At 39.0% G+C, this 24,028-nt stretch overlaps 2 protein-coding genes across 4 annotated transcripts in view; both read left to right on the top strand.

Moving 5' to 3' along the window:
* The first annotated feature begins 5,218 nt into the window (after positions 1 to 5,218).
* On the top strand, positions 5,219 to 12,824 carry si:ch73-206p6.1 (phospholipid scramblase 1). 2 transcript variants are annotated; one of them, XM_035412666.1, is made up of 7 exons: positions 5,219 to 5,339; positions 7,404 to 7,491; positions 7,907 to 7,949; positions 8,442 to 8,662; positions 9,858 to 10,019; positions 11,004 to 11,165; positions 11,588 to 12,824. In XM_035412666.1, exons 2-7 carry the CDS (start codon positions 7,423 to 7,425, stop codon positions 11,615 to 11,617), a joined length of 687 nt encoding a protein of 228 aa, XP_035268557.1. In that variant the 5' UTR covers positions 5,219 to 5,339; positions 7,404 to 7,422; the 3' UTR covers positions 11,618 to 12,824. The 2 variants fall into 2 exon arrangements, with proteins under 2 accessions (XP_035268557.1, XP_035268558.1); XM_035412667.1 differs by lacking the exon at positions 5,219 to 5,339 and adding an exon at positions 6,751 to 6,773.
* Positions 12,825 to 21,842: 9,018 nt separating this feature from the next.
* The window catches only part of plod2 (procollagen-lysine, 2-oxoglutarate 5-dioxygenase 2), a 39,574-nt gene continuing 37,388 nt past the window's right edge, over positions 21,843 to 24,028 (top strand). For both annotated transcript variants that reach the window (XM_035415403.1, XM_035415402.1), the window contains exon 1: positions 21,843 to 22,272. In XM_035415403.1, the coding sequence (XP_035271294.1) occupies positions 22,161 to 22,272 (112 nt within the window). In that variant the 5' untranslated portion in view covers positions 21,843 to 22,160. The remainder of the gene's footprint in view (positions 22,273 to 24,028) is intronic.

Here is a 24,028-nt window from a genome sequence, read left to right as displayed (position 1 = left end):
TGGTTTCCAACTTCTGATTATAGATATAATTTTACTCAGTGGGAAATCATTGTGTAAATTCCACAGCAATATCTGAGTTGAACTTGAATTTTTGAGTTGACAACAGCTTGTTTTTTTAAGAATACTGTCTACCGTGGGGAACTTTCCAGAAGCTTTTACTGAACAGTGTTCTGGTATCTGTGAAGAACTGTTTCTGTCAGGACCACTGTCATCAAAGTAGAACTTTATTGACAATAAGGCAATACAGTTATGTTTGGTGGTATGGCTCTGTTCTGGAGCTCTCCCGCCAACCACGCAGCCCGCGTGGATAAGGCCGGGAGGCCAGCAGCCAAACCCCCCTAGAGGGGTACACACAGAACAGATCCAGCAGCAAAGCAAGTTCTTAACACATAGGGATGGAGCAATGCAATTTCTTAACACATAGGGATGGAGCAATACAAATTCTTAACACATAGGAATGGAGAAATGTAAATTCTTGACGCATGGGGATGGAGCTGGGGTGGTGGAGGGGATTTATGAAGCAACGTGCAGCGCTTGCATGCAGGAGGAGCAGCCGGATGAGTAGAGGGAGGCTGTTTAAGTAGAGTGCCCTGTTAGTGAATGTACTGTGATAAGCGAACATCACTCAGCTGAGCCATCAGCTGATTCAGCCGGAGTGCTTGACTCTCGTGGCCTGCCAGAACTACGCGATGCTCCATTTTCTTTTCCAAGTGAGAATCTCTTACACTTCCTCTCTTCTCAATAGGCCTCTTGCCAGTCAGCCAATAGAAATGATTTAGAAGTGAATGTTAACACTGGTGATGTGTTGCACTGCTATGTTTTGTGATTGTCAAAATACTTTTGCATCAATTAATTACTTCCCATTTCATGAAAAAAGGCAAAAGCTAACTGGACATTCTAAATTAAGGAGGGAATTGGGCATTTCACATTTATACTACTACTACTACTACTACTACTACTACTACTAATAATAATAATAATAATAATAATAATAATAATAATAATAATAATGCTAGCACTGCACATTCATTCTCTCACATCTGATTACTTTTGCCAGCCATTTCGCTTCTTTCTATGGAGAAAAAAAAAAGCTGCTGTGGCTCAAGTCTCTGGTTGACAATAGCTGCTGTTTTATTGGATGAGCAAGTGCATTGTTTTTCTATCACTGAGCTTGGGAACATCTTCCAAAAAAACTTCCCTGGGTGCCATCATACTTGAAATGGCAGGTTGTCCTCCACTATGAATGATAAAAATACCTCAACTCTAGTCACTTTGCCTGTCAGGTTTTGTTGATCTTAGGAGAAGAATTTAGCCTACAGCACTTCCTGCTCATCCCTTTCCTGTGGCCTTGGTTTGGAGTATAAATGTATAGCTACAAAGTTGCTAATAACATAATATAAAACAATCAAACACTGCATTTTGATAATGCTATTGAATTATATATTTTGCCTTAGTGAAACTTAATCGGATAGTTCAATTTCCTGAGTTTTATTTTTATTTGTTCTATTTTAGTGTATGCTTTTGATTGGCCCAGGCAGTTTTTGCATGCAATTAAGGATATTTTAGATACTCATAATTTCAGACAACCTTCCAACTCTCAGTGGTGGGCAGCATTCAGTGTGTAGTTAAGCAGTCCTTAGTAGTATAAAGCAAGAAAATCTACTCCAAGCTACTCCAAAGCAAGGTGTAGTGCTATACAGAGGCATTGTGTTTCCAGAGCCTATCCATACAAGTGATTTCATATATTCATAACAATAAACTTACAATTGTGCCAGTATATATTTCCTTCTTGGTTCTCAAACAAAGCAAGCTCATGCTCCAGAGGACCAAGATGCATTAATGCTGATATAGGAAGCCACATCACAATGTATAATATTGTGATTTAGCAGACTTTAGAACAGTGAATTTCACATGGGAAACAAAAACCATAAGAGCTAAAGACAGATGCAGCAACAATCATACAAATAGCACTGTGAAGTTTATTGCCTCAACACTTACAATATAAAGGCAGAGAAAGGTTGGGGTTTTTAGACAGGATGATTGAGTTAAATAGACACATTGAGGTACAATTTAAAAAATTGTTTTGCGTTAAGAACAGAAAATAGCCAAATTAATTGATCTTTTCTGACTGATTGGATAGGAAGGGTCAGTACCACTTGGTATACTAAAGTGAGAAATTTGAATTGAATGCATCCAGCTTGAAGCCAGTGATGGGTGTAGGGAATATCGTTCTACTATATACTCATATGGGGCACCACTTACATTATGTAGGTGTAGCAGTATAACTGCAATAAGTAATCCGTTTATATTAATAGTCAAGCAGAATTACAAAATCAAATCAAATTTACAAATTGTAAATCAGATTTAATAGATAACCTGAAGGATGGAGTTCTTGGAAAGACTGATTTGACTTGGCTCTCATGTTCATGTTCAAACACCAGGTTTAATAATATAATTTATTTATAATAATCTAACTAGGAGAAGGTATGAGAGTTTGTATGAGTGTGTGTGCGTGTAGTGGTATTGATGTGGCTGAAAAACCTAATTTGGCTAGAAGTCAGTATCACTCCTAGCAGTGCCAAATCTCAGTTAAGACTCAGCTGAACTGTAGCTACTACCTGGGATATTAAGTCAGTCTTACGGAGATCCTTCCACCCACTGTCTCCAGTAGTCACTGTGGGCTTTTGGGAGAACACAATAGTGGAGTCGAGAACTGTGGAGGTTTTGTCTTGTCCAGTAGTCTGAAGATGTGCCTTTTCTGCTTGGAAAAGTTTGTTTTTCTTCAGTTTCTAGTGGCTAGCTAACGAAGCACTGGCTGTATGCTAGGTTCCACGTGAGATGAAGTAGAATTAGGTACCACAAGGCAAACTAGGTTGGCAACACCTATTTGCTGTGGAGAGCAACTTTATCTGTTTGTTCAGATTAGTTTCAGTGGTGGTAATAGCAATCCTGGGCATTCTGAGAGCCATGGATATAGGAGAGCTCCACCGATTAATGGGAGCTCCTGATATAGGCTAATGGAAGCTCTACAGGGTTGTGGGGAGCTTCAAGGACAATGTCCAAGCGCCTGGGGTGAGAGGGCAAAAAGAGGAGTCAAGTAATAGTTGTCACTATTTTCCCACCTGTTCACTGTGCGACAAGGATTTTAAACTCTGCAGGCACAGATGACATCATGAGATGCACTACCATGTTTAAAATGAAAGTCACTGTTCGTGCAAGGACGGTACAGACTGACGGATAGTGACATTCTAGACCAGTTGTAATGACCTGATGACACAGACTGGCCAGCAAGGCATTGGAGTTTTCCAGGTGAGAGATTGTACAGACTTGCACAGCTATCCGTGTAGCCTCTTAGGTGAGGAAAGGTAGGATTCCCCTGGGTGGTTTTCCCAGTGTGTTCAGATAACCTCAGCAAGTCAACAAGAGTCACACTGTGGAGCCATCAACAGTGGCTGAATAATCAATCTGCAGGGAACCCTTAGTCAGGGTGCATCGGAGTTCTTTCTTCCCCAAGTTGAGCTGCAGGTAGTGGGTGGACATATAGGCTGCAATGTAAGCCAGGCATGTGCAGAGGATAAACTTAGGTGCTGGAACAGATAGACCCCCCCCCACCCCCCCCCCCCCCCCCCCCCCCCCCCCATCCCCAGGGCACCTGGTAGGGAATATACCCTGTCTGTTTGATTTGCTGGAGATTATCTAGACATTCACAGGGAAGATCCTAGTTTCCAAGAGACTCAAGGACCTTCCGTGATACTTGGGATTTTAAAAATACATGATAGATAATTAATTTTGATTTTAAACATGCCCATACATAACAAAGTTCATGCACAAGATCTAGAGTCTAAAATCTGGAACTGGAGTCAGAGACCTTATCATTTTATCTTTATGAAAAATAAATCAGCAGGACATACTGTCAAGAAACAGTATTTACTTTCAGTAACTTCTTTAAAGTTAAGTGATGCTCCCATTAAAGTTGAACATCCATTAATTTGTGATGAAATGGCTGACTACCCTTAATAGTCAAGCACCAGTGAAAATCAGAGGTTTCTTCCAATGACAAAGGCATTATGGCTAAGTGCAGAAACCAGGAAGCTAAAGTAGATACAAATTGAGAAAGCCGGATCTCCATATCCATTATGATATCTAGAACAACACATAATATGTAATACATGTTAGAAAAAAAAAAATTGATAATTGATCATAGAGATATTACATGTTAGTGAATTGTAACATAGTAACAAGAAAAAAATATATATCTGTAATTCTATAAAGATTAACAACGGGAGAAATGGCATCTTTAGATCAAATATTTCCATCATGTGATGTTATCATGAAGAGTCTTTTATACCAGCCAACATGGACTTACTTCATAAGACTGTGCATTGAAAAAGCTCAAGCTGTTCACTTGATTCTGCTTCCACAGTCTTCCTCAAAATTTGTCTTTGTTTGTCATATGCCACTTCAACCATTGTAAAGATTTGTAAAGCCTGCTGGTATAAAGCCTCTTTTTAAGAAACAAAACATCTGTGTTAAGTGGCTAAGTTTCTAGAAGCTATGTTCTATGGAGCATGCAATCAGAGAAGAAATAACTATCTGCTGAATATTTAAAAAATATATATTTCTGCTTTTAAGTACAAGCACATTATAATTTAATATATAATTTGTTGCCTGACAATATGTATAACCTTTGGACACATTATGTCACTGTGCAAACTGTTTCCTGGGCTTACTAGAAATTCATTTTTATTTACAACATGAACCCACATGAAGCCACTGTGAGGGAAGGTCCTCAAGAAGTATCTATATCATTCGTTATACACGAAAACGGTCTTGGCCAATTATATATATTTAAATATGTTTTTAAACTCGAGAATGTTTACTATCACTTTAAGATGTTTACTATCACTTTAAGGTGTCCTGTACAGATGCAGCTGATCTTTAAATTGTATTGATGGCTCACTCCACCCACTAAGCCCACTTCGCGAGAACCGGATAATCAATAGAATCGATAGATTGGCGGATTCATTACGATCTATGCACTGACTTTCTCTGTCTGAGACATGAACCTGCTACACACAAGTCTACTGTATACTCACATCCCTCCTCGTCTTGTTGTAAACCAATGAAAAGGCGTACATGCAAATATGTGCATGAGATAGCCAATCAAAGCGCAACATTGGAGTAGTTCCTTTGTTGACACATTGGCATTGGTCGAAGGCTTGTACCGGAGAATGAAAAAATGACGCCTTCCAATGAGATCAGGGCAAAAATAGATTTCTAATACGTAATGTACCAATAGTACTTCTTCGGACACTACGTATATAAAGAGAAAAAGGGTGGTGAGTATTTAAAAATGCGTAATTACAATGCTGTGGGTTATGTTTTCAATGGAATGTTCTTGGCGTCTTGTGTTAATTATGAAGCTCCTGTTTAAGCATGTGGACTTAGATCAGGTCCATATATGCTGCCCTCATACAAGCACACTGTAGCTCCTTAAGATGGGCGCCCAGTTAAGCACTGAGATAGAACATCGTCTTTGTCATCGTATTCACTACACATTATCAGTCGTAATGTTCATTTTAATGACGCCCCACGTCGTGTGTAGTAGGAAATTGAGCTTAAAATTGGTGATGAAACGTGAAATTAGTTTTAGTCGGCTGAAGCCTGTGAAGTCAGCTGTGTAGCTATATGGGCCAGTAAGCTGATAAGACGATTTCTATTGTCTGTATTACTGCGATTTAACAGTAATCGGCCCTCGTTTCAAATGTTGAAATATGACGTGTAGTAGTTTTCTCTGGTTCTGAACGTAGCTATTATATTTAGTGGAAGCAATGTGTTTTTGTTTCAAACTCCATGCAAGTGCTGTATCTTTCCTGCATCAGCTACATCGATTATTATTACGGGTATCAATTTTGGAACGCGCGCAGTTACTGAAGACCAGTGGCAAGTTGGCTGATTGATAAAATACTGAATAAATAAACAAATCATTATTTTATAAGGAGCTATATGACAATACACATCATACGTTACTAAAGTCTTGTAAAATGGCCCATCGTTGGACGAAACACACGATGGCGCTAGATGTGTGTGTAGACCTGTAGAGCCTGTCACACTCACATCATTTTGAATGGGCTGGAACGAATCTGTCCACAATCCAACTAATTCTTAGTACAGGGCTGTACATTCAGAGAGGAGATAAAGAATATTGTACATGTTTTGGTATGGATATAACGGATTATGCATATTAAAAAAATACCCCCCCCCCCTTACTGACTATTCCATATGTTTATTACTGCATATGTCATACTGAATGGTTTCAGACCTTTAGACAGAATGTCATTTAGACAAAAGGGAACATGAGTAAACACATTGTTGTATTATTTACTTAATTTAGATAAATAAAAAAATCACCCATTGAAAAAGTAATTGGCCCCTTAGACTTAAGAACTGGTTGCACCACCTTTAGCAGCAATAACTGCAATCAAAACTTCCCATAATGTGATATCAGTCTTTCACATCACTGTGGAAGAATTGTAGCCCAGTTTTATTTGCAGAACTGCTTTAATTCAGATGACAAATTGGTAGGTCATGCCGCATCATCTCTATTAGGTTCAAGTCAGGACCTTGACTAGGCCACTCCAGAATTTAATCTTGTTTCTTTTCAGCCATTCAGATGTGGACAAATCTTTTCTCATCTCTTCTGGAATTCCTTGTGCTCGTGGCATAGTGGCATAGTGTGCTTGGAGAAACTTTGTGGTGACTACTCTCTGATGGTATGGTTCAATATGAGTGAGGTTTAGATTTTAACAGGACTGGTTGCAATCAAGCATGGCTGTGTTGAATCAGCTGAATTTAGTTATCAATTAAATTTAGTTATATTGGTTGATGGAGAAACCAAGAGGGCAGTTATGTTTTCACATAGGTGATATGGATGTTTGATAACTTTTTTATTAATTAAAATAATAATTTAAAAAATGTGCTTTGTGTTTACTCAGGTTACCTTTGTCTAATATAACATTTTGTCTAAAGATCTGAAACCATTCAGTGTGACAGATATGCAGTAATGGAGGAAATCAGGAAGGCTGGGCCCTGCGATAGATTGGCAGCCTGTCTAGGGTGTAGTCCTGCCTCTCACCCAATGCATGCTGGGATAGGCTCTAGCCCCCACCTGATCCTGACCAAGATAAAATAATGGATGGATGGATGAATGTTAGGAAGGCGCAGATTCTTTGGATGTTGTTGAGAAATAATCTGCATACTACACTTCTGCTCCATTGATAAAGTGGTAGAGTTGGTCATCTGGGGTTGCCTAACCAGGTTTGGCTTAAGACAACAGTGAAATATTGGGTGAATGGTTTGTGACAACCTCTCTTCTTTTTCTGTATTCTCTTTCCTCTCCCCAGCCCACCTGCATCCCCCATTATGGACATGTACACAGTACCCAACCCCCCCACACCATGGTGCCCACCAGGGCTGGAATATCTGACAGAAGTGAGTCTTTGTGCCCTTGTAGTTTAAAGGGATTTTGCACACCATTTCTAAATCCACCCTTAAATACAGCCTTCTACAGGCCATTGAACATTTGTGAAATATTTAGGACTTAGGGTATATGTAGGCTATGTAAAGTTTTTTTACGTGTCTGTATGTACCTAAAGTGACCAAAAAATGGAAAGAAAAAAAGTCACGTACCTAAGTCACGTATGGGGCCACCACCATTTTTGATTGAAGTGGCTTGTCTTGGGCAAGAACTGGCATCTGCAGTCAGCTGATCTGTGTTTCCTCACCTATTTTACCTTGCATTTTCAATTAAGATGCGGCCAGTATCTGAAGTATGCACTTCAGAAGTATGCACCAATCACTGTTGGCATTTGCTGATGGTGTGTGTTCGTTATTTTGTCTTCCTCAGGTTGATCAGCTGCTTATAAAACAGAAGGTAGAACTTGTAGAAGGTAGGTGACAAATGGATATACTACTGTTGATCTGTGGATGTTACCGTGACAGCTTTGGTATTGTAGTCCAGCTAAAAAAAGAGAAAATAATGGCATTATTGCACAGTTAGTAACACTTTATTGTGTCCATGACAGATACTGGGCAATAGGGGGTGCTAAAGATCAACTGGCACTATTCATATTTGATTGATTTGTGCTTGTATACAGAAGCGCATAATTAAAGTTCATCTTCTGAACTGCTATTATGTCATTTCATTGTATGCAATATTGATTTGTATGCATTAGTTAGTTAGAATTATTTTATCATCTGTACTGTTTTCAAATTGTCATTGTATTTTAGAATATATGCTGCCTCTGTTTATTTGCGGAGGCATGTCTGTCTTTTCTGGTTTCCTAACCCGCCTCTTACCCTTCTGAGTCAACTTGTCACACACAAATTAGCGTACGCCGCTTCTGGTGACGTCCTGTTGTCGTGCTGTGCACTGCTTGCAGCTCTCGTCGGCTTTGAGAGCAACAACAAGTACGAGGTGCAGAACTCGATGGGCCAGAACGTGTTCTACGCCGTGGAGGAGAACGACTGCCTGTCCAGGCAGTGCTGTGGGCCCATACGAGCCTTCACCATCCGGGTCCTGGACAACTTCGGGCATGAAGTGATCACCGTGACCCGCCCGTTGAAGTGCATGTCCTGTCTCTTCCCCTGCTGTCTGCAGGAGGTGGGCTGGCGCAGTCTCTCTCACCATCTCTCTGTGTCACTGTCCTTAAAGCCAACCCAGCACTGTTCCCTGCAGAATTATCCTCATTGTATCCTATTCAATTCTTCCCTGCGCATTTCAAGGTTGGGAAATATTGAATCAGAAGAAGGAGGCATCTGTGCTCTTAAACTGTATAATCTGTGCAAATGAACAGTTGACTCCCATGCTGGTCGATATGTTTGACAGCACTATATGAGTTCTCTTGGGTTGGATTGGAACCTTCATAAAGGTCACCCTCACCAAAACATTTATTTGCCTTGTTACTTAATGAAAGAAAACAAGCAAGTAGTCATACATCATTCATGTTTTTTCAAGTTTTTTTGTCTCCCTGATCCAAAGCAAAGGATTCATTTGTGTGCATTTGTCTATTTGAAGAAAATAAAATGCAGTCAGTTCTAGGAAAAGGAAACAGCTTAGTTTGCTCCCATAATGCGTTGGTCTGAAATTGCATCCACCTGTATACAGTGTGTGCATTTGGCTATTTTTGGCTGGACCGCAACAGCGGGGCCAGCCCTACAAACGCGAATGTCTGTGACTGAGTGAGTTATGAAGTTACACCATCGGTCGGCCGGATCACTTGGTCCAGCCATATACTAGGTTTTATCCTGGTCTTGTTCAAATATTTTTGTTCTCTGTTTGGTAAATACGATCACATAACTTAAATTTTTGGACTCAAACTTCAAATTATGTACAGATGCTAGGAGCATGGTCATTTTGTGAAAGGTTATGGAATGCAAGAATGTATTTTCAAACTTAGGGCCAAATTCAGAGTTGTGTCTGAGTACTTTTTTTGTGGAAGCCTCTCACTCTCGCAGCGATAAGTTACATGCAAAATGTTCTAAAGCTCAGGGTTAAAACTGGCTCATAGCCAAGAAAACACTTGCTTACTGAGGCTTTAAACGATAGGTTTGTTTTGAGTTTACCATTGCAAATGCCATTTTAACTTAAATTTGGCATACATTCTCTGGGAAAAATATGAAATCTCAACTCAGAAAAGCAACTTGGGTGTATTTGTCCCCAACTGCCGGTTTACTGGACTAATGAATTAACAAGTTACTTACTGAGCGCAATGTTAAATGTCCATTTATGAGATTACCTTTAGTCACATCCTTGCCTTCTTTCGTTACTCTCTCCCCCCCCCCTCCCCAAAACTCAGCTGGAGGTCCAGGCGCCCCCGGGGAACACGGTGGGATACGTTATTCAGCAGTGGCACCCTTTTTTGCCCAAGTTCACCATCCAGAACGAAAAACGGGAGCCCGTGCTGAAGGTCCAGGGGCCCTTCTGCGGCTGGAATTGCCTGCCGGACATCGAATTTGAGGTACCCTTAAGATAAGACCACAGTCAATGACGTTAAGCAACCACAGCGAGGCCTGCGTCGCCCCTAACCCTGTCCCCTGTCAGGGGTCTTCAGCCCTCTCTGGGAGGAAACGTGCCGTTAAATCGGTGTGAAACTGGTGGGTGAAGATCTCCTCCGGTGGCCTCCTCCGAGCTCTCCTGTAGGACAGTTAAGCCATTGTTTCCATGCTTTGATTGTTTTTATTAGGGTTCGAAATTGAGGCGATTTGAGTTTGAGTTGCGATGGGACCGTTTTTCCTGCCCGGGGGCTGTGCTGAAATAATACTCTCTCAGTGTGCAGCATTGTTGGCGACCACGCAGTAAACAGCTGTGGATTTGTTGTTGCAACCAGCCATAAGAAAACATGCATTGTTTGCCTGTTGGAGTAGTTTCTTTTTGTTTTCTATTTGGAAAACATGACATGTAGAAGTCATGTGCATATAAGAAAAAATGTTATCTCCTGCTTATGTTTTATTGAAATGAATGTCAGGCATTTTACTTTGTTAGCTTCAAAAGTGGAGTTTTGTGGCCACCACAATGTACAATAAGAAACTTATTTTTAACCAATAGGGCTCCACTTTAAACAGAATTTCCACTTTAGAATCACTGGCAAATTATATTAATGCCATGACAAGTTCATTTCAGCCTAGTTATCGTTAACACGACTGTACAAACTAAAATCAATCTTTCTTAAGAAAAATCTTTTCTTATGTTCCATCATGTTTTTTTGAGGACAGACACGACTCTCTCCTTTCACCTTTGTATTGTTTAAAAATTGAATTTTGTTTTGAATTTAAAAATGGTTGTCTACTGTAACTATGAAGTTGACATACTGCACAGTGCATTGATATCATATTTTAATATAGTATCTACAGATATGTGAGAAATTGTGTCTTTCTGGACAGCTACCTGTAGAAATGGTAAACTGCTCAGTTATTGTCTCTCACTAAATAATGCATTTTCACAGATTATGACCATGGATGAAGTCAACAAGATTGGGAAGATCAGTAAGCAGTGGTCCGGGCTTCTCCGCGAGGCCTTCACGGATTCAGACAACTTTGGCGTTCAGTTTCCCATGGACCTGGATGTCAGGATGAAGGCCGTGATGATAGGGGCTTGCTTCCTCATCGTAAGTACACTGCCACTCATGCGGATGAACGCATTTCACAGTACATTCTAAATGACTGAGTGATCGTGTCTGGCTGCACAGGTGCATGCGCTGCACTACCTTTGGGCAACATCTAAGCTGCTTTATTATACTGTGATGACGTTTGATGATAATTTGACCATCATAAATGTCAGCATGCTATTTCAGCATTCTATATAGGTTTTAACAATAGAAAAATGTTGCCGAACTTGCCAAACATAAAGGTTAAAACATCACAACAAAGAAAAAGTTTATTTATTATTTATTAAGAATTGCAGAGTAAATCTTTGGCCCTTGGTTGCATTGCTCAGCATCTGGAAACAATTAAATAAAAAAATTGATACTTTCCTGTCTGACATAAGAGTTGTTCATTGAAGTTTTTTTTTTTCTTTCTTTTTTGTCAGGATTTCATGTTCTTTGAAAGTAACAACTAAGGACCTGATGGAAGCTGTTGAACTATGCCACAGCAGAACGTTAAGAAGAGAGCTGCAAACTGCATGTCATTGCATTGTGTTTGTGATGCATCAGCATCGTTGTGCTTTTGATTTGAATGCCGGATTGGATAGGAGTTTGTAGTGGAAATCAAGATCAGGGATGAAAGCTAGATGAAAGCTAGCTTTTTAAATCACTTGTACACACAGAACCAGGTTTGTGTAGTAGGAGCTTCTGATATTAGTAGAGTCTACAGGTCTGATACTGCCCATCAGTGGCTGGACACCGAGGTGAAAGGTGTCAGTTTACTTCCATCCATCACCATGGATCTTGTGCAATCTGACTGCTCACTGTACCCAAGTAACGACTGCTGTTAAGTAGTTAACGTGATGAGAATGTAAACCAGAATCGTTACCTGGTGTCTGTTACCTAGTGTCTGTTACCTGCGTCATAACAAACACAACCAGCCATAAACCATAATGCTTTTTCAGTTCAGAATCCTCCCATCTGCTGAACACAGATGGCACCAATGCATTGTTCATACAAATAATTTCCATGTACAAATATGTAATGTAATCGTACAACTTTTGTTTTTGCCAGTAGTCTGTGTACAGTGTGTTTAAATTTCACATACTTGTCAATTATTTATTTATTTATTTATTTATTTATCTATCTATCTATCTATGTTAATACAATTTGATTGTTGTATTCATATTTAGATCTAATCAGTGTTTTTTTAAATTTTTATAAATAACAATTATGCTCCAAATGAAATTAACATATACATTTAGCCAGTTCATAGTTTACTTTTTTTCAGATCATGAACTTAACAAGGCCTTAAAAAGCATTTCCCTTAGTATCGTCATTTTTCCACTAGGTGGCAATAGCTATCCATTAGTCAACTAAAAATTCAGGCAGAATGAAACAATCAATGCAACTTAAATTACTTAGAAAATAATGCTTTTTTTACCTCTGTAAAATAACTTTACTTGCCAGAAATGCATGTCTTACCACGTAGGTTGATTCATATTTACACATTATGGAATATCTTCTTGGCACCAGAGCAACTAAATGGAGCCAGTGCAATGTCCCTGAATTATTCTGGTAACTATCTGTCTACTACTGTAATTCACTGAATGCAAGTAAGTAAATTGTGTGCACTAATGTACAAAATGAGATGATTAAATGTCAGGACTTGCATACCAAAAAGTGTTGGTTAATTTTATGATTTCAGTTTTTCATTTCTCTCCTTTCTGTACACATACGTATAAATAATACAAGTGTAGCAGTTTCACTGTCCAAAACGGTGGATTCACTGCAAAGCATTCAGTAGTATCAGGAAAAGTTTTGCATGTGTAAATCATTCTTTTCACAAACCTGATCAATGAACTGAGTGTATCTTTAAAGACATTAAGATATTCTCTTTAAAAAAAAGAAGGTAACCTCAGACCTTTTGTTCTTCTGATTAATGGGGTTGTCGTTCTAAGTAATTTCATATTTGAGCAATGAGAGGGAAAAAATCAGCTTTTCCTCGGTTTTCAGACAAAATAAGTAAAATTATTAAATTACATCTTTTACAGGAAAGCTTTCTTCTATAGACAGGAAACAATCTGGTAATGAAAAATGCATTCCATATGTAGTATGTCAAAGAGTAGGATATAACTTCTGAAAAAGTTTGCTGAATATGTAATGGAAACAAGAGTATAACAAAGTTTGACGAAAAAAGAACAAGGAAATATGTGTTAGGCGTTAAGCGTTAGGGAGTTTTTCTTTCATTTTTAATACTTTTGACTTTCTGGAGAGAAAGGGCCTCTGTTGAAGAAATGTACTTTTCCTGGGCTTAGTTTTTTTTACTGATTCAATTTAAAAAAGAGCATCATTAATTAAAAATACGCAGTTAAAAAATAATTTTTACAATTGCACTTGAAGTGAGGTGGAGGAAAGCTGTCCCCAGCACTCTCTGAAACCTGCCGGCCTGCCACAGACTTTGTTTAGCTTTTTCTCTCAGCCAGCTCACAGTGTAAATGTTTGTCCTGTCTCACTTCTGAGATCACTTCTGCCACTTCTCATGGGGGGTGGGGGATACTCTAGCATCGCCAGGACCAGACCCCTGCCTTTACTGAGGGAGGGGATCAAGCCGATATGTTTGGATTTTCCGCGAGCAGTAATTAGATTTCTGCCGCGGTGCCAGAGGAGTCCAGCAGCCAGAAACTTTCAGCTCCAGAAGGCATTTATTTGACCAATTTGACATTGTAGGCTTCCACTCTGGCAATCTGGGAAGACAGGCCACGTTGGCACACAAGACAGAAAAGATCGCTGCGGGGCACGCAGATCTTTTTCCACAAGCTTGGCTGTCTGTTGTCGACCGTGGAAAAAGCTGCCGCTCTCCGTTGCTCATTCGATTCATTTTACCATTTTTGGTTGGTGGCACAAGCAACCGTTGCTCAAGGATCAAAATGTTCTGGTCTATATTTCATGCTTTTCAGACAATTTGTTACATTGTCTCATAGTTGTTCTTACACGTTGTACTGAACAGTGCAACTGCTTTATAAACACATTTGTGAATCCACACTCACACACATACACATACACACACATAGGCTGGGATCCATCCAACATTTTTCCTGAACTTTGGCTCAAAGTCTTTTTTCCATTCAAAAACGTAGTTTGGCAAGTTGAGTAATAGTAAATTGTACTTGCCAAAATGTGTTTGTGAGGAAGAAAACAAAAACAAATCCATGTCTACGAGAGCTAATCAACGCTGTTGTGTTGTCAACAGTAACATTCGATAAAAGAGACATCATATTCTTGCCAGTAGTTCCTTTGGTTTTGAAAGTAATTCAGAAATGTTGTTCACATATCTTACATTAGTGTCCTTTGCAATTTGTAAAAAAATTAATTCCATTAATGCATGTTTTTAGATTATTGGACTGTGCTGGATACCTAAATGTCTGTTACGTCCATGTCCCGTTGAGGGATTTAGTAGAATTTTTATTAGCCACTCTGGTCCGGAGTTAATGTCAAGAACAGGAACATTCAAAATAAGAGCATAATGACTACAATCTGCCTCTCAGGTCTTTGTTTGTAATCACACCACTTCCATTCCAGTCAGTCAAACCTTTCACACCACATTGTATCGGATCCAGTCCCACTTCAGTTTCCTGCAAAGTTTTTCCATTGCCTTTGTGTATAGCAAGTATCAAGCAGTTTTAGTATCTTGGGATTCATTTCACATTTATCATTATATGTTTTGTTTGCCAATAACTCTTAAGCCTGAAATTCCTATCTCCAGCTTACTCATAGCCCTTTGCTATGGCATAATGCAGTTTAATGTTAATCTTTAAGCGCCAGCAAGTGATTGATGTAACACAGTTTCATCTGTTTGGCAGAAACAGTTGGAGTCATCTCGCATTTTATGGTTATAAGGAAAGGGTCAGGCCAGCATTAGTGTCTTCTTTGTCTGGATGGCTATTTTGTCATTGTTTATATTCGGTACTTTGATTGTTCTCAGTTGCTTGCAAGTTACCATCATCAGTAACACAACTGTCCGAATACTCACGGCCTGAGAAAATAATAAATGTTAGCAACATGTCTGCAGTTTCTTTATGGTATTTGGCAAAACATTTTTGCCTTTTCCTGCAGACACTGTGTAGACCAGACATCTGTGAAACGCATCTGTCCCTTGCTGTTATAATTCAAATAGGACACATCTAGGCTCTGGATGCACTCCACTGAATCTGTATTCCCTGTGCTGGGAGAGAACATATGTTGAGACTAGCTAGAATTATCGAGAGCCAGGATTTCAAAACGATCGTAATCTGCAAGAACACTGTGTCGTTCTTGCCTATGCCCTCTTCTGAGTCAAGAGAAATTCCATCTATGTCTCATGCTGCCATAAACTTTTTTTTTAAATATTTTTTTTAGCTCTTCTCAACACAAATATGAAATGCAAAATTAAAATGACAAACATTTGGCTCCCACTATTTGTTATGCAATCAAAAAACACAAACAGCAGATAAAAACAAGAAAAAATAAAAATATACTCACCAAGGTTTCAGCGCACAGTGCCTTTGTCAGGATGTGTAGTGTGAAATGCTGAGACGTCTTTTTAAAGCGCAGGTGACAAGTGTAACTCATTAATGCAATTAGTGACAATTAGTAGATGCGACCTCAATAGGAGAATTAATTAGCAGTTTAAAAAGACAATATATAGTGATTAGATTAAATAGTAATTGCTTTGGTTATTCATAAATTTACAATACTCATAATAGTCACACATAAAGGTTTCCATAGAGTGGGCTAACAATAAAGCACATATTTATAAAAAAAGACCTGAGATCGAAGTCACATTTAATCCATCAGGGGTCTGTCTGAAATAACCATAGAAACAGACAAGCTCAGAGGGATGTGCTGTGTGGTTTGTTTACATTACCCCAGTTTTGCAAATGGGACCATTCACATTGTGTATACTTTACTTGACTGATGAGTACAGTAAAGTATGCACTTCAGCTAGAAGCTGTGGAGAGAGAAAGTAGTGTTGTCCTCCGGTGCTCTTTGGGGTGTAGCTGCTGAATGCTGCTCTTGGAGAACCATGCTAACAAATCTGGAAGAGAACAAGCACATTATTGCAAACGATCACATACATCCTTATGGGCCTGAACACTGCAGACTACTGAGTAGATTTTGAAATGAGTGAGTTGAGAAAAAATGTTACGAGAGGTACTTTAGAAAGATATGACTCATTCATCGGTTCCAGATAACTGTATATGAGATTTCCTGTAGGTGTGCAGTCCACAGTGTGCTTGAACTAAAGCTTTAGAAAACATCTGTGCAAATATGGTGAACGAAAATACGGTTATATAATGCTGAACACTACAGCAGGGAGACAGGGTGCCGTTAGTTTGTGTGGGGCGCTGTGCTATGCGCCTTAAGCCCTATTGGGACCATATATCACAAAGGTCAAGAATGGTTTTAACTGTGAGGGCAGAGTTTTTTTATTTATTTATTTATTTATTTATTATTTACATAAGTCTTTTTCCCTTTACATCTGACTGACTTCTTGGATTGTGGATCCCAGTCTATGAAGCATGTAACTGACTATTATTTTCTTGCTTATAATGCACATTTTATAAGATTAGGAAATGCGTGATGTTAGCGTGCTGATGTGTAAAAACAGACAGTTTTGCAAGCCTCTGATTTCAGTAGTGCCTCTGTAATGATGATATCGGGCACTACACTAATGAAAGACCATTTAAGAATTCTCTGCTATGTATGACTAAAGGAGCATCCCACAAATGCTCATATCTTCACATTAAGATATGGTAAGATAAGATAAACTTTATTGAACCCTGTGGGGTAACGTGTCCTAAGCATTTGACCCTTCCAAGCTACTTTGGAGCAGTGGGCTGCCACAACTCAGCGCCTGGGGGCCAACTCCAGTTATGAGCACAATGGCTGGAGTACACCGGGCGCATGTCTTTTGGTGCGGAAGGAAACTGAAGTACCCGGAGGAAACCTACGCAAACATGAGGAGAACATGCAAGCACTACACAGAGGCTGGCCTTCTTGCGAGGCAACAGAATTAACCAGTGGGCCACCATGCTACCTTGGAGGGAATGATTACCCAAAAAATGTAACTTCCTAGCTGGATTTGTTAAAAACCCTAAAAAGTCTTTCAGAATGATGTGATAGGCAACTTGGCTGTTTAATGTTGAAATGTTTCTGAACATCAAAAGCATTTTTCAGGCGGCACGGTGGTACAGTGGGTGCACCATCAGAGAAAGAAGACTCTGTGTTAGAATCTGGACTGGGTCTTTCTGTGTGGAGTCTGCATGTTCTCCCCATGTCCGCAGGAGTTTCCTCTGGGTACTCTGGTTTCCTCCCACAATCCAAGATGTGCAGATAGGCTAATTGGAGACTCCAAATTGCCCATAGGTATGAGTGTGTGAGTGAATGTAGTGTGTGCAATGGTATTCCTGCCCAGGATAAGCGGGTATAGATAATGGATGGATGGAAAAACATTTGTCACCTACACATAGAGGCTTAAAGCTAATTTACTGTGGACAGACATTGACAGAAAATCTGATAATTTGATATTTACACTATGCAATGTATACTACCGTGCTCCACGCTCCCTATCCTCATCCAGTATCTCCCAACCTGCCCTCATACTGGGGCCATAGCTGGCCCTGTGTGGAATGTCAACACAAGGCAGTCAGCAGAGGCAAACAAAATGGATTGTCAGGAAAACAAGGCAGTAGAATAAAGAATAAAGGAGTTCCCTCCATTGATTCTAGCTTCCAATTAAGTTGCAGCAGTATAATTAAAGGCGCCTATTTAAAATGAGCGTATAACCAATAAAAAACAAAAAAATAAACTATTTTAAGAAGCTGTGTGGCAATTATGGTGGCGTCTCAATCAGCGCAGGGGAAAATGTACATAAGGGTGACTCACCATTGTAATTGCAAAACCAAAGTCAAGCGTGACCAGGGACATTGTGTCAAATACAAGCTTATTTTAGAGTTCCAGGAAAGCCAACGTCTCCCATTAGCCTGGGACAGCACAAATTATAATGTTAAACCTGATTATCCCTCATAATGTCCATTCCTCATGGTGTTATTAGGAAATCATACCATTTCTGTGGAATGCTGCAGTTTATTTGCTGTGTCTCCCTGGCAAGTCCAAATAAAACGCACAACATAAATGTTTATATCCACATATATTACTTTTAGTGCCAAAACTAAAGGAATAGTCCTAATTAAGAATCACCTAAAGGTCTGTGGTTATGGTAACCACGGTATAATGGTCAGCACTGGAATGACTTCTCTTTTCGATGCAGAGATGCGGGTGCTTCTCTAAAATGGCTCTATAACAAAATTGTGAAATCTAAATTGTGAAATGTGTAATTCCATAGCATGGCATATTCATGTTATCATAATCACGAATAGACAATATTTATCTTGTGTCCTTCCACTCTAATAAGGAAAGAATAATAAGGCCAGGGTAAACTGAAGTGTAGATGGTAAAATGTCCTGTGTCAATTCAACTTTAACATGTTTATATGAGTCCAATCTGGCCATTATGGACTCATAAAAATTAACATTTTACTGTGTGTTGTGACACAACTATTTGTTAGGTATGCAACATATACATTTTGATTTATTGGTCGATTGATAATCTATAGAAATAGGGACACCAAAAATGTAAACCTTTGCTCAAAGGAGTGAAGTATACATTACTATGTTAAAAGGAGGAAAAAAAACACATTTTACAGTATAGTTTTCTGAAGAAAAAAATGTGTTCTCTTGTGACAGAAGCACGCTGGGCAAGGAACCACTGAAAGCATGCACTCACATTCACATTCCTTTTTCTGGAAAGCTTACTTTTGTTTTGGAGTGTAATTATCTCAAATTTCGCCTCGGCCCTCACCCAGTTCAGGATTTGGGGCTAAGGCAAACAGAAGCCATGATCATGTTTCATGTGTAAATAGGTTGGGCAATTGACTTGTAAAGATAGAATCAAATACAGTTTCATCTTTTTTAAAAAATTTTTTAAAGCTTTTAACTGGTGTGTGGAGTGCTTATGAAACCATTGTGATAAAAATTCCATTTGCGCCCATCAGGCATTACACACTTTGTACAAACATACTGTACGTGTAATGCTGTTTATTCTGCTAATGAAAGACAGATGTCCCGGGCATACACAACTGACCCCAGTGTCACCCAACCAAATTTCAGCCTCTGTAAAACTTAGCTCAGAAATGACCTCAGCTCCTCATCTTTTTATTGCAAAAGCTGTAGATGAGTGCACTTTGTCCAAATGGAAAAATAAATACTATAATTTTTTTTTTCTTTGGAGCATCAAACAAGTGTACAATTCTCTTCTTTCCTGATCTCAATAGTCTGATTTTACAAAACATTTTGAGAGTTCAAAAATGAGAACACAATCAGAGTGACACCATGCATATGATCAAAAAACGAATGAGACAAAGCGACGATGGCAAAGACGAATTGACTCAGAGACGTGGTTCAACTTCGAAAAGAAGATTAGGAGTTTGTTTCCCCTGACATAGTTCCAAAGACTAACCCTCAATCAGTGAGTCTCCCTAAGGTCTGTGGGAAGTTTGGGAAGCTGATGTGGCCAATGCCATCCTTTGCTAGAAGCCTTATATTTCTTTCTCCTCTTAGACCGTTACAGATCTTGAGAGGTAGGATATAAAGGGGAAGCACATACTGTTTTTCATATGAATCAGTGACATCAGCACTCCCAATAGTTATCATCTTGGTTTGTAAACATTTGCAAGCAGATGCATTCATAAGATTTGTTTTAAAATAATGAAGTCTCCATTGGGCAGGCTATATATATATATATATATATATACATATAAAACAATGAATTAAACTCTCATTTAAAAAAAAATATTATTTCACAATACAATTGCAAAATAGATGCTAAAGAAGTAGAGCTTTTGTAGAAATATTCTTAGTCCGAAGTTCAAGGCGAAATAACCTTATGAATTTGTTAGAACCAGAGGCTGTATTATGTTTATTGTGATAGTATATGTGATAGTATATAAATAGTAATGGTGCTCTGCTGGGTGGCTCAGCCTGTAAAGGAATCCAGGGCAGTGGGACAGATGGCCAGGACTGCCTCATTCCACCAGAGGTACAGTGGGTTTAAACTGGGGTTTCAGAAAATGTCAGCCTTCCAGCTGGTGTCAATAACAGACAACTGAATCATTAGCTTTCCGGCAATACAATGTGACCTGTATAGTGTAAAATAGTCACAGTGGCAGGCAAGTAAACTGGAGAAGTGCAGTCAAAATCAAAGAAGAGGGGGGCTTCAACCAAAGAGTTTGCACTTTTTTGAGAAAACTAGTTGATTCCTAGTGGATGTAAGTGTCAACATAATTTTCTGCCTGGATTGTATTTTGGAGGTTTTATTGTTGCATTCTAGTTTATTCACCCTCTCCACCGTAGCTGATGTGTGGTGAGTGTTTTTTCATATGGAGAGTAGTCAATGTGTGGAGGTTTTCAAGACCAGACTTGATAGTGTTAGATACTATCTAGCCTGTAGGTAATCACAGTCGGTAATCAGAGCACTAAGTACAATTTAGTTAGGAAAATGGCAAGCATTATTGGGCTGACTGGCCTGTTCTCGTCATTATGTTATGCTTTGTTGTGTTATGTTATTTTGCAAATGGGTGGTGGCTGAGGCAAGCTCCCCCTCTTCACTGTATAGCACTGGTCATCTGGTAAAGGGTAATATGAATGCAATGTTCTTCTCTGATTAATTAATTATTTAATTCTTTCATCACAGGTTTTGAAACTGTTGTTTTCCCATTGTTTTTAAATTTTCAATTTAAAATTTAATTTTTTTTTTTTTACTGTACATTTACAAAAAATGTTACAGTTCAGGTTTTGCTAATATGAGTACTGGCACTTATTTTTTCCACTTTTTCCACTTAAAGCACTATTTCTAAGTATTCATTTGATGTCTAACATACTGTTAACATTATTTCAAACAGTATGTCAACAGCACTGGCAAAGCATTTGTGAAATAATGCTATAATTTGTGGCAACACTGTAAATATGCTGAATTAATACTTATACAAATATATTGCATTAGCCAGATTGTATAGATGTTGTTATTAACCCACGTTAAACTATCCAGATTTCTCAGCCAAAAGGATGTATTACTTTGAAAGGTCACAATAAGTTCACTGCCTAAAGGTTATTTAGGGAAGTGTGTGCCCCCTTACAGCAGGGGTAAGTGCATAGCCCATCTGTTCTTAATTGGGGGTGGGGGTGCTAAACCATTCAACTCTGTTACAATAAAAAGTAGATTCAGTGAGAAGGCACCTGTTGGTTGGGGGGGGGGGGGGGGGGGGGGGGTGTCGGAAGTTTGGGGTGTTGGGGGTTACATGTGTTTAAAACTCCATAATTGCTTCAAGAATTAACAACATTACAGCTGGTAGGCTATATACAGGAGTAGTCCCATACATGTTTATTAACAAAGAAGTTTACATGGGTTGCTACATTACTTTTTACAACTTTTACTCTGAAATGCAAATGTAGAGCGTTTCAAGGAACGTGCTGGGCAAACAGAGGACATGAAAAGCGAGGAGAAAGTCAAACACAGCTGTTGTCCAAGCGCAAGTTCCAAGAAACAGCGTTACCACCATCGCAGCGCTGAGTGCAGACACCATTATCTCTCCCCCCGCACCCACGCGACAGTAGCAAGTGGAATATGCTACAGTTACAATTAAGGGACCACGCCTTCTGCTCTCTCCACTTTCAAAATTACAGTATTTATACGTTCCCTAGAGCAACTCGCTGTGAGGCTTTCTCCCTTACACTGGTGTTAACAGTCTGAAGCTGGCAAATGACTTTTTAATTTTTTACCCCTCTTTTATTATCGCGAGAACCCCAGACCGAAGGCTTGCATGGACCTACTGTGCTCCGAGTATTACTGCTGAGTGTGTTGAGTGGGAATAACAGCGGTGCGGTTCTCTATTTTTTTTTAACCAAGGGACTGCACGCTCATATGAACATGACGATGGAATGCCTCTTTTGTTTTTATTTAATATTGTTTTCAACCGTGCAGTTAATTAATTGTGTCCAGCCTGTCGACAAGGCTGAAGAACAAATTCCAACAGGTAAGAATTCATTTCGTGAACTGTTCTGACCGTTAAGCTGTTTCGGGTAGCCCTTTCAGTTTAGATTTTTATTTATTTGTTTCTTTGGTTAAAGTTAATTTTTAAACAGCGGTGATATGTGTGGTGATCTAAAAAGTTGTGAAGCAGCCACTGGATAGTCTAGAAGTATTTTGCAATGAACTTAAAAATCGTATTCATGAACAACTATAGGCTATATTTGCTCCCCCACACAGTCCTCACAATGTGTACATTTACATCGTGTTATAGCCTAGTTATGTGGTAATATGAGCCGTAACGGGAATAGTAACTTACTAGGCTTCTTTTATATGATTAATGTGTGTGTGCCTATGTGAATCAACGCTACCATAGATTTATATTTAATCTGCGACTCGACAAGAGCTATTGTATGCTTGCTTTATAGAACTGTCTATGAAATAACTGTTTCGGGGAATTATATATTTTTTTTCACAAGTGGAAACCTATTCTAAAATGGCATGATAACATAATGGTGATTTGAGCACAGGGTTTCCTTCCAAAAAGTTTTGTTCTGTGGGGTCTGCTTATACTGCTGTACTGCAGCGATGGAGCAGCTTGTTAGGTTCGGACACGATTTTGTTTTAAAATCACACAAGGCAGACGTAGAACTATTAAAATGTGGGCGACAACAGAGCGAAACATGTCAGTAATTTTTTTTGTGGAAAGCATATAATACGTTTTACTGTAGTTGACTACAGTTGCAGTGTTCGAAATTATTATTTTATCATGAACTTCATATAGAATGTATTGTTCATTCACTGTGTTTCGGGTTTTACTTATTAAAAAAAAAAAAAAAAAAAAAAATACGTCTCTGCTCCTGTCTATATCCTCAATTGCTATGCCCAGCACGTTACAGGTCAATAATAAGTATTAAAGTACCATTGCCATTATTCCCGAATAACTGTTCTGTATTTAATTACTGACATTTAAATACTGTATCCATATCATTTGTGAAGTGCCGTGTCATATATGCTTTATTGTGATAGGATGTCCCGAATGGCTTCCTCGTTTAACCAGTCATAATTCAGTCCATAATATGATGCCAAACAATATCAATTCATATAAATTGTTCCGCTGTTTTCGTGAGCTCGCAAGGTTTAGCTGGGTGATCTTGTTAAAAGCATAAACTAGAGTTATACCTTGAAAATGAAGATGTCAGAGAAGGCATTCAGTAAATATGTGGCACAACATTTCTGTCTCATTAACTAAATAGTTTTATTAAAACATAGTGTCTGAGATTCACTGGTCACCTTGTAAAATACATTGGCAAAAGCACTAAGTGAAGCCATATGTCTTATAAAATGGAAGCCTTCTGTACGTTATTTGTAGATGAGGTGTGTATCACTGATGGTCATTCCTGGGAAACCAGTCCGCATTTTGGCACAACCCTCTCAGCCTGTGCTTGTACTGTTGGGGTAATCCATGGAGCAAATATTTCAGTTGAGTCTATGCTGAATTGAAAGCTTTGCTATGCTGAATTGAGGCACAAGTTTAGTTTTCAATTTCTGCTGCCTACGTCTCGGACATGGACGTGATTTTACATACAGTATATGACTATCTTACTTTGTCAATTACACAATTATTACGGAGGCCTATTGTCCAATGAAGATCCTGCCCAGCAAGCCTACTATGAACATAATCAGACAAGTCCAATAAAATGGGTGTGATTTTGTACACAGTCATAGGTAGTTCACATTCCTTAAAATATTGAGGCTTGTGA

This window comes from Anguilla anguilla, chromosome 4 (genome assembly GCF_013347855.1).
Source record: "Anguilla anguilla isolate fAngAng1 chromosome 4, fAngAng1.pri, whole genome shotgun sequence".
NCBI lineage: Eukaryota > Metazoa > Chordata > Actinopteri > Anguilliformes > Anguillidae > Anguilla > Anguilla anguilla.
This window is presented reverse-complemented; position numbering and strand designations above follow the sequence as displayed.

What these genes read in the sequence shown, in the direction of transcription:
- si:ch73-206p6.1 (XM_035412666.1), top strand. Translation starts at nt 7,423, where the DNA reads ATGGACATGTACACAGTACCCAACCCCCCCACACCATGGTGCCCACCA. An exon ending in GGCTGGAATATCTGACAGAA is followed by an intron (nt 7,492 to 7,906) that starts GTGAGTCTTTGT and finishes TGTCTTCCTCAG; the next exon opens with GTTGATCAGCTGCTTATAAA. An exon ending in TGCCGGACATCGAATTTGAG is followed by an intron (nt 10,020 to 11,003) that starts GTACCCTTAAGA and finishes GCATTTTCACAG; the next exon opens with ATTATGACCATGGATGAAGT.